Source organism: Euphorbia lathyris, chromosome 3 (assembly GCF_963576675.1).
Source record: "Euphorbia lathyris chromosome 3, ddEupLath1.1, whole genome shotgun sequence".
Taxonomy (NCBI): Eukaryota; Viridiplantae; Streptophyta; class Magnoliopsida; order Malpighiales; family Euphorbiaceae; genus Euphorbia; species Euphorbia lathyris.
The window spans coordinates 81,410,910-81,422,107 of NC_088912.1; the positions used below are offsets into that span (position 1 = coordinate 81,410,910).

An 11,198-nucleotide genomic window follows, 5' to 3' on the forward strand; every position below is an offset into this window, starting at 1 on the left:
AAAAAACAAAAAATAAAACATAAATGGGAGGAGGAAGAAGGAAGACAAACTTCCTCCTTCCTTCTCTAAGAGAACCTGAACAAAAGAAGGAGGCGAGGCGGTGACGGTGGCGGAAGCTTGAAAAGAAAATGAGCAAAGGAAAAGAAAAATGGTCGTCAATATAACTTTTTAGAAATATATTTAGGACCCGCACAACGGTTCAATTTCTAGTTTAAACTAATGAGAAATGCACATTAATGCGTCATTATTGTAGATTTGTAGGGGCTGAGAAGGTTCGAGAAAAAACAAGAAGAGGTCATTAATTATTCATAAGTTTTCTTTTCTTAACTATGGATGGGCCAAGAAAGTACCAGAAACTTCTATTCTTTTTCCTAGAATCCTTTTCCACTTAACTATATATACCTCCCTTGACGCTTCTATTTTCAACTGCAAATTACAGCAAACCAAAACAAATCAATCTATACATTCATCATCTCCTACAACACTTCCATCCAGCATTTTCATTTGAAAAATGGCATCATCATCACTAGTTCCAAGCTTCTTCGGCAGGAACAGAACCAATCTATTTGATCCATTTGAAGGCATCATCTCATCTCTGAATGCACCTTCCTCAATAAGTGAAACCTCAGCTTTCGTTAATACGAAAATCGACTGGAAAGAGACACCAGAGTCCCACATTTTCAAAGCTGATCTTCCAGGGGTTAAGAAAGAAGAGGTGAAAGTGGAAGTGGAGGAAGGCAGAATCCTGCAGATCAGCGGGGAGAGGAGCAAAGAACAAGAGGAGAAGAATGATAAATGGCACAGGATTGAGAGGAGAAGTGGAAATTTTGTAAGGAGGTTCAGGTTGCCTGAGAATGCTAAAATGGATCAAGTTAAGGCTGCTATGGAGAATGGTGTTCTTACTGTCACTGTTCCTAAAGAACCAGAAAAGAAGCCTGAGATCAAGTCTATTGAGATCTCTGGCTAACCAAAAGGACGGCGACAGAACAAAACAGAGCCCTCTGTTTCAAAGCACAATCTCTATCGGAATAAAATCTCATCTGTGTGAATGTAACTAGTCTAAGTTCATCCTGTAATCAATCTATGTGTCTGTAAGAGTTTTGAAACCTCAGTGAATAAAAAGTTCTATCTTTTTCAATCAGACTACACAAGCTACACTGGTTGCATCAAATTTAGGGATCGCAGTTCGCAATTTCTAACACGAATATGAATTCAATTTTGATAGTATATCTCAAAATTGCCACCCATTTAAGCAAATTCAGAGGTCTCACAGCATGAAATAGCTATGTATCAAGAATCAAATATACTGGTTTATAGGATTTGATTCAGCTAGTTCTAAGATCTTGATTTCATCAAATGCATTCACTATGCTATTCTAAGAATCAAAATATATAACTGCATCAAAATGATAAAGTTGAACTATGATATTTATTACTTAACTACATCAATATAAAACATATTCTAGGAAAATCTTACAAAACTTAAAGCAGTAATTGAGAGGAAAAACCTGCTAAACAGATGAGCTAAAACCACTTAGCATAATTTCTATATGTATATAGTCATATCAACAAATTCAAGCACCAACATTGGAAGCTCCCTTTAGTGCTTTCTTCAACTCCTCATTCACATCTCCTTCTGATTTCTTGTCATGTCCTCTTCTCTCATTTCTACTACCAATAACATTTTTAGCTCCATTTCTCTCAGAATACCTCCCTGAATTGAAATCCTGTGCCGGGAAACTAAAATTGCCTGCTGCAATTTCCTGCCTGAGATCATCAACTGCTTTCTTCAGTAGCCCATTCTCAGATTGCAAAACCTCTAATTGACGCTTAACAGCAAAACAAGTCTCTGCGATATCGGTGGTATTTCCTGCTGAGTCCCCCAGCTTCGGCAGGGTAGAGGATTTTTGTTTCGATTTCGAATCATCCACATGTTCAATCCCTATCTTGTTCATAACCAGAAATGGGATCTTTCTCAAATTGAAAGTAGCAGCTGAATCAGCCCCAATCCCACCCTTAATTTCTGCAGGAACCCTAACACCCCACCGGAAATTCATCACAGCGTGATTCCTGACCGGCAATTGCGTGCTTGCCGCAACTTCCACACCAGAGAATGCACCAACAATCGCCCTAGCAGTTGGTTGCGGAACGCCTGAAATTTTTTTCCCCGAAAATCCATTGATTCCAGCGAAACTGTGGCCGTTCATTACCGGAGAATCCACCACCTCAATTGATCCTTCATCGATGCTATCCCCCAACGACCCAACAATCACATTCCCACTCTTCTCAAAAGCCGAAGACGACTGCGATTTCTTAATCGAGAAATCCCCAAACCTAGGCTTAAAATGGAGCATGAAGCTAGGGTTTCCCTTCCCAACCAAATTAAACTCGGCACTCATCAGCATAGAGCTGGACGAGGGCGAACCAAAAGGTCCGGTACCAGTCTTGATAACAAGAGAGAAAGGATTCCAGGAATCATTGGGACGGTAAGCGAGCTTGATGGCGGGTCCTGATTCAAAGAAAGTAGAGAGATTGAGACTGAGCTCTTTGGACTCGCCGGCCACAATCCCTGACTGGAAAGGCATACCCAGTATGCTCAATGGGACTTTAGCTCTAACGAGCGGCTTTTGATCATCACGGAACTTCAAAGAAGCTTTCATGTCGGAGATTTCAGAGATGAAACCCTAGAACCCCAAATTCAAATTTATTTCCTTTTTGTTTAGGAACTGGAAAACAGCGAGCAGATAGCGAAGTGAAGACCTATCCAATCCTATTTATAATAAAGAAATTGAAATGATTCAAGATTTTGAATTCGAAGAAAGAAAATTAAGCGAAAATTCCGCCAAAATTTGGCTGGATTTGGGGCAACTAGGCCGGAGGTGACAGAGAAGAGAAGAGAAGACGTTACTATTCTTTATTTGCCCCTGCATTTACTCATTATAGCAAGGAATAAGAAAGGGTAATATTGGAAATTGGGAGAAGATTTGAGTTTGTGGTTGGTTAGTAATTTAGCTGGCAACGCAAATATGGCCGTTTAAACATTTTTTCTTTTTTGAAAAGGATCGTTTAAACATTTAGGCCATGGAAATTTTTTTAATGGGCAATAAATATTTTGCTTTTCTTACCTTTTTTTTTTTGGTTTTTTCATTGGACCTATATTTTTTTGGTTTGATGAGAGAAATTAGTTAGCAATATATTAGAGGAATAAGGTGGAAAAAAAAATTGATAACGTTAGTAGCAATTTTATATAACGCGTTAATAATATTATATGTAATGTTGGAAAATTTGATTATTTCAAACATTGTTTAATATATTATTTTTTATTCCGTTCATAAAAGATTGTATATTTTTTTTGTAATTTAATAATAGAAGTAGAGATTTATATTTTTAAATTCGGTAAAATATTTGAATTTTTTTTCCAACTCGTATAAAAATACAGTATTTTTTTTAAGAAGTTCAAATTTTTTTCATGTCTTATCATATGTTTGTGATCTCATAAAATGACGTAAATGTGAAGTGTAAATAATAAGATTCATGATTGAGAAGAGAGTTTAATGAATTATTTCTTAAATTTAAAATGTTAGAGGTAAAACTGTTCTTCACCGTCAATGCTACTAAAATTATACCATTATAAATATTAGGGATAAAATTGCTCCAGTTGTAAACGTTAAAGATATTTTTACAAAGATAAACAACATTTTTGCAATGACATTTTTTATTTAAAAATTGACTAATTGAATTATTTGTAACATTTACGAGGTGTTTGGTTCACAAGGAGTAAGGGAAAATGACTCAAGAAAGTGAAACTAAAGGAAAGGAATAAGCATTAATTCCCCTATGTGTTTGGATATGTTTAGGAAAGAGAATGCAATTCCACCCTATTCCCTTTGTGGATGTTTGGTTCAAATAGGGAATCAAATGGATACACATCAATTATAGAAGCAGAAATAAAAACTCATGCCACCTAACAGAGAATATCATAAATTAACCATTAACAAAAATCATCAAAACTCAAATCCAAAAATAAATTCACCCTACAAACATCATCAAATAGTTTCCAAAGATTATTGGTCATAAGAAAATGCCTTAAAAAATCAAACAACAAAACAAACACAAAAAAATATTTTCGAAGCTCCATAATAAAAATGGAAGCCAGAATTTTACACCCATTTTTAATCACAATTTGCAAAGAAATTGAATCAAAGTTGTAATATTGGTTTTTTTTTAATGAAAGAGGTTTTAACTTACCCGTGCCGACGTGAGAGGCGGCCGGAGAACGGAGAAGAGGCGGTCGGATATTGGAGGATAACAAATTCATGGATCGCGTTTGAAGGATTGGAAACGTATTTTCTGTGGGAAACGTGTTTTCTGTGGGAAAAAGAATCCAATTCCCTACAGGGCCTGGGGTAATGGGCTTAACCTAAAGTGTGGTAAATTCATAATCTAAAATGGGTTAAGGGGATGTGTTTTTTTTTTAAATAAACAAGAACAAATGGAATGAAACCCTCTCATTCTCATTCTAATTCTCATTTCTAAAGACTATGAACCAAACGCCCCCTTAATGTTTGGGTAGAGGCTATACTTATTTTATTTTGACAAAATAATCATTGTTTTAAATACTTTATACGCAGAATGATATTAGTAAAAGAATATATATATATATATATATATATATATATATATATATTATTAACAATATTTGTAAAAGAAAATATCCATCAGTTTCTGGTATGACACCTGGATTGGTGATAAACCGCTGATTGACGTTTGTAGCGCCCCTCCGCCGTGTGATTTCCTTTCCTGGAAGGTTGCTGATGTGGTGGACTCGGAGGGAGACTGGATCTGGTCTAAGTTCGACTCTTTCTTTAGCCTGGAGACCCTCCTTAACATTAGAGGAGTGAAGATTAGCAATCAAGAGGAGGATAAGGACAGACACTGCTGGGCCTTGACTAATAATGGTACTTATTCTTGTAAATCGGCCTATGAAGCTTTTACCCCTAATAGGGCTGATCCTCCTTTGGAAATTTGGAAGTCCATTTGGGCCCTCAAAATCCCTTATCGCATTAGAAGTTTCCTGTGGCTGGGAGTCAAAGACAGGCTCCTCACGAATGCGGATAGGCACAGAAGGCACTTGGCTGAGTCTGGTGCCTGTAGTAGATGCAGCGGCCATGTGGAAACCTTGTGCCATGCTTTGAGGGATTGCCCGAATAGTAAAAAGATTTGGGAGGGGATCCTCCCTCACCACACCCTTCCTTCTTTCATGGCTCATTCTGAAGTTGACTGGTTCTCTGAAGGAGCCAATGGGAATTTGTTGGCCAATATGGAGCACGGTGACATTTTCTTCGCTATTATATGTCACCAAATTTGGAAATGGAGGAATGAAGAGTTATTTACTGAGAAGACTGTCCTTATTCCTGACTTACTGTTTTACTTCTCGAAAAAGCTCTCTGTTATTACAAAAAGCTTTGAAGGAGAGCCCCTTGTTCGCCCTTCCCCGGATAAAGTGGTCCATTTAGTTGGTTAGAAAAAGCCTAGAGAAGGGGTTGTCAAGTTGAATACGGATGGCTCCTGCCTTAGCAATGGCAGAATTGCTGCTGGAGGAGTTCTTCGGGATGCTGGTGGCGCTTGGCTGGCTGGGTTTACCCATAACTTGGGGATGGGCTCCTCCTTTTCTGCGGAGCTCTGGGGTATTCTGTCAGGTATTAAACTTGCCATTCGCAGGGGTGTTAAAAGGCTTTCGGTAGAGTCTGATAATTTGGAGGCAATCAACAGGATTTCGGATAGCTAGGCTGTTTGTCTTAAGAGCCAGAATCTCATCAAAGCTATTTTGAGGCTTCGTCCTGCCTTTGAGACTCTTAGCTTCTCCCATATTTATAGGGCACAAAACCGCGTGGCGGATCGCTTGACAGCTGCTGGGCATGGGGGGATGTTAGGTGTTTCTACCCTTTCTGTTCCTCCTTCTTTTCTGTTGTCTACTCTCCTAGAGGATAGGGTTGGGGTCAGCCTTCCTAGACTGATCCCGAGTTAGGTTTTTGTTTTGTTTGTTTTCCTTTCCTTTCCTACCAAAAAAAATTAACAATATTTTTTACTGAAAAAAATTATAATATAAAATATCATATATAATTTTAATTTTATTATTGTATTTATTTATACAAAATATTATTTAAATAAAATATAAAAATAAAATAATAAAATTTAATTTAGATAATTCGTATTATTAATTTTAATTATTAAATTAAAAAAAACTAATATTTATATGTTAAGATAAATTGATGCATAACTAGTAATAAATAGAACAACCTCATAATAAGTATTATAAACTTTTAAATAATAAAAACATTTTTACAAATTTATAAAATCATACTAACTGATTCAAAAAAAAATCATACTAATATTTATTTTATGAACTCCATTTCGATATTTATTTTATCCTTTATTAAATGCGTGGTTAAGACAAAATTATAGTTTGCAATTATGGAATTTAATACTTGAAGCCCATTTTAGTGAAGATCTCAAATTCAAAATTTAAATTGTAATTTTGTCCTCATTTGTCTAGATTGTTTACAAACAATAATGCAGGTTTGAAAAAAATCCTACTTATATTCGTTTTTTTGTTTTATTATGACTCTTTTGTTCAAAATTAATAAAATCACTCCAAGGTTTCATGTTTTCAAATATTTCAAAAAAACTTATACATTTTTAATTTTACATTTTTTTTTATAATTTCGGTTCAAGACTTTTTTTTATAAAAATACTTATATCTTTATTAGATGAAAAAAGTACAAATATAATAAAAAAATCACAAAGAATAAAACCTTACAAAATCCACGAACAGATGAAAACTTATAATTCGGCTCAAGACAGTTAAGATATTTTTCCTCTTTCAATAGGTTCTTTGTGTAAATTATTAGATAAGAAATTATTCCCTAGCCATAGTTAAAAAAGAATCATCACAAATAATCTAATCATTTTTATATATAAAACATTTATTATATTAAGCTGTTGGCAAAATATCATAATTTTCAACCTTATACGTGAGTGGAGTTAAAAATTGTAAAAATAATGTGGGTATTCCAGAGAAGCTAGTTCTCAAAAAGATAATGTGGTAAATACTACAACAACAACAACAAAGTCTTAGTTCCGAAATGATTTGGGGTCGGCTAACATGAACCATCATACAAAATCGTGAAGTCAAGTCGTGACAGCGACATAAATTCTCTCCATCCACTATGTCCTATCCACTACCATATTTTCTTCAATCCCCAATAAACTCATATCACTCTCGATCACCCTCTTCCAAATTTGTTTAATGACCTGATTTCTAATGAAACGATCGGAGGAGAGCTACAAAGCCTGGAAATAAAAACAACTCTCTTGGATCTCCGATATTAGTTGACAAATCGATCGGAAAACAATTTATACTTATATGAGTACAGAAAATAAAAGCGATAAAGACATAAAAATATAAATTTTTAATTTTTATTGATTTTTATAAATGGCGCAACGGTAAATGTTGTTGTCGTGTGACTGAAGGTTAGGGGTTCGAGTCTTAGGAGCGATCTCTTGTAAAAAAAATTGGCAGGGGAAGGCTTGCCCCCAGTACACCCTTGTGGTGGGATCCTTCTCCAGACTCCCCGCTTAGTGGGGACGCGTAATGCACCGGGCCATCCTTTTTTTTATTGATTTTTGTAAATCTTTTTCAATGTTGTTGTATTACACTTGTGGGAAATAAAGTATAAAAATTACAACTAGCAATATCACTTTAAGCTAGCAATTCAAAGCAACAATGCAAAATATAAAAATTAAATTAAAAATAATTGCAAAAATATGTACGCGATTAAACAAAAATAAACAAAGTCGTTGACATTGTCGGAGTGGCCGTGGGCGAAGCTAGGAACATCGTGGAACTCGGATTGGAAATCGTCGCGCCGTTCGGGTAAATTCTGGACGAATTTGGAATGACTTAAAAAGCTCATGGACTATGTCAGCACTTTACCATTTAATTGAATATGAATAGTGATTTCTAAATTTGGGAAAAATAATTAGTTTTTGTGGGACTTTGGAGCTCGATTTCGAAAGCTATAAAGATCATATTTGAGTGAAACAGAAACTACGATTTAAAGTTCGTGTATAATGGAAGGGTTTGGAAGTGGAATTTCGAAAAAAAATGTTGAGTGACGAGCTCGGAATAATTTTTTGAAAATAGCTCTAACAGAATATAATTGTTTGATGGTTGAAAACCAAAACCTTGATTTTGTTTTATGGAGACTACTTCAAGGATGATTTTGAAGGCTAGAGAAAGCTGATTTTTACAAAATGAAGGTTGAGACTTCGAGATTTGCCATAGCTAAAGGGATTGAAATTCATTTAGGACGAAATGATGGATTCATGAGTTGGGAATAATTCTTAGAAAGGTGACCTCCAGAAAAGTTGTTTGATGAATTTTCAAGAATGAAAAATTCAAAAGCTTATTTTTGAGTCTTTTTAAATGATTTAAAATCAATAAAAAAATCTCTAAATATGATTTAGAGTGTGTAAACTAAGAATGGAGAATGTGGTTTCAAGGATCTTGGTTTCACAAAATTGCTTGAAAGGTTTTGAGGAAATGACAATGGTGCATTTTATAATCTAGACTAAGAGAGCTCGAATTGATCACTCGACAATGTTGGTAATGATTAAACTAAGGGGTAGCAAAAAAACGGATTGAGATTTGGTTGAATAAACTAAGAGAATTCGAAGGTTGAAGTTTTTGAAATTTGGAAGTTTTGTTGGAAAATTTGAGAACTTGATTTGGAAAAGTAGGCTAAGATTGATAAAATTAAAGCTAAGGGGGCGAATTTGAGAGACTAAATATTGATAACATGATCTGAAACATGATTGATTTGTTGATTGATTTTTGTTGGGGAGTTTAAAATGAAGAAAGTGGGCTCTATTTATAATTTTTTGAACAACCAAACTAGGTTTAACCATCATTGTTTTTCTTATCCACTATGTCAATTACCTTCCATCAGTTAAGGGTATGGCATAAGTATGCTTGAAGCCAAAGAAAAGAGGTTGAAGGCATGAAGTGCGCACATGATAAGCAACACATGGTAAGTTGCTGGAATTTTCCTGAAATTCCAAGTAGCAGCGATCTTTGACAGAGTCTTCTACCTTCAATACGAGTCTTCTTAATGCTCATAAGATGTCATTTGAAAGCTAAGATCATGAACTTTAAACGGGATTGGAATCGAAACAAAATATATTCGAATTGATGCCCGATTTTACAGTTGAAGTCCCTGATTGTATTTGCTAAAAAATTGCTCACATTTCCACGTGTTTTGACTCTTTCTTTTTCTATTTATATTTTTTTATATTCTTTTTCATTTTTTTATTTTTATTTTGTTGAAAGGCCAAATTAATTAAATAAACTTAACTATGACATAAAATTATAAGCCATGCTAAAAAAATGTAAAAATTAAATTAGCCCCAATACCAACGGTTGTCTCCCTATTTTATGTATAAAAGATTAGAAATGAACTTTACACATCAAATAAGTCTTTTAACAATCTAACCCTTAATTTTTAATTTTTAAAAATTTGACCCCAATCTTTCTAAACTTTTCATTTAAAACACTCCTACTCTAAAACGAACTCTCAAACAAAAACACATCTTCCCCTTTTTCTTCTTCTTAAACGCATTTCTCTCTGTCTCACTACACTCAAAAATCGAAAATCACTTTCTCTCCAAACCTTTACACAGAACGTGATTTCTAGATCTCATCTCCTCAAGAATCACTTCGCATGGATAATCACTCTTTCTTCTTCATCTCTGCTTTAATCAAGAAAAATTTGAACTTTTAAGGTTCAAGAATGGTGGAAAAGTCGGCCATGCAATCCAAAATAGGGTTTTGCGATTTTATAGGTTTTCCTCTCGAATTTCTTATAGAAAATGATGCTTAGGCTTTTAGGAATGTAATGGAAAGCTTAGAATGTGGATTTGTTTGATTTTGGATTTTTGGGTGGTTTGTGTGCCGATTTTTGCATTTTTTGAGTATGGGTACTTCAGGTTGCAAAGATTCAAAATTGAAGGTATATGTGATGTCTATGATGTGTATGTAAGGTCTAGGAACTAATTTGAGTGGAAAAGAATGAATTTTTTTTTAACTTGGAATGCTCTCATTAACCGAATTGAAGGCACTTGAAAGGGCATATATAATCTTGTCTACTTGACACTTTTTGAGATATCTATGGCTACCACGGTTTTGGAAGGGGCCTTGAATTCTGGGTCGCCTCGTTGCAATTCTCTAATTTTACCCCTCGGACCCATGGCAATCACGTTGAGGGATATGGTGGCAATTACTGGATTGCCGATTTTTAGAGATGAAGTTCTGAGTTGAGTCCAATGCAGAGATCTTCCGAAGGATTTTGCGAAGGGTTTGACTACTTATGCTTCGATGGGAAGAAACAAGAGTTCACTGATGATTATCATCTCAATTTTGTTTGGATACTTTTGAGTCAATAGGTATTTAAGTCGATGGGTTGTGGAAGTACTTATGATTGCCAAGGAATTAGTGTCGGGACAGAAATTAGCATTGGGAGCAATGTTGTTGGCAAACACATACCACCATTTGTCTATTGCTATGATGGATCATTCATTCACCAAGTTGAAGGGTGGCTTATAGCCCCGCATCAATTATTAAACCTCATTAATTTTCTATATTTGTATGGTTTTAGGCTCTGTTTGGTACGTTGTATTAAACATTGTAATTGAATGTCCATTACAAAAAAGGCTCATTATCATATTTTGTATCATATTGTTTTTATCGTAATGGAATCACAAATACATCACTTTTTTTTCTTTGCAAATTTATGTAAGGTGTATTATGACAAAAACATGTATGAATTCCAATTACAACTAATCTTTCTATTTTTATTATTAATGACAAAAAAAACACGAAAAATCGAAAACGAGAAAAAAAATGCAAAGAACGTAAAAAAAATTGAAAAAACGGTAAAATTTGAGAAAAACAAGAAGAATGGAAAACGGTGAAAATGAGAAAAAACGCAAAAAGAAAGTAAAAAGAAAACGAAAAAATATATAAAAACGTGAAAACGAAAAACAAAAAGTAGAATTGAGATAAAGATGTGGCAATAGAACTTTTAAATTTAACCAATTAGTGATTAATTAGAATGTTGATTGGTGCTTGTGTTGCTTTTG

General features: G+C 34.6%; 2 protein-coding genes across 2 annotated transcripts; one reads left to right on the forward strand and one right to left on the reverse strand.

Moving 5' to 3' along the window:
• Positions 1 to 409: 409 nt before the first annotated feature.
• LOC136222839 (17.6 kDa class I heat shock protein 3-like) lies at positions 410 to 1,141 on the forward strand. Its single transcript, XM_066010538.1, has one exon. The coding sequence runs from the start codon at positions 512 to 514 to the stop codon at positions 965 to 967; it is 456 nt and encodes a 151-aa protein (XP_065866610.1). The 5' UTR covers positions 410 to 511; the 3' UTR covers positions 968 to 1,141.
• Positions 1,142 to 1,406: 265 nt separating this feature from the next.
• Positions 1,407 to 3,035, reverse strand: LOC136222838 (uncharacterized). Its single transcript, XM_066010537.1, has one exon. It carries the CDS (start codon positions 2,657 to 2,659, stop codon positions 1,574 to 1,576), a length of 1,086 nt encoding a protein of 361 aa, XP_065866609.1. The 5' UTR covers positions 2,660 to 3,035; the 3' UTR covers positions 1,407 to 1,573.
• Between the last annotated feature and the right edge of the window lie 8,163 nt (positions 3,036 to 11,198).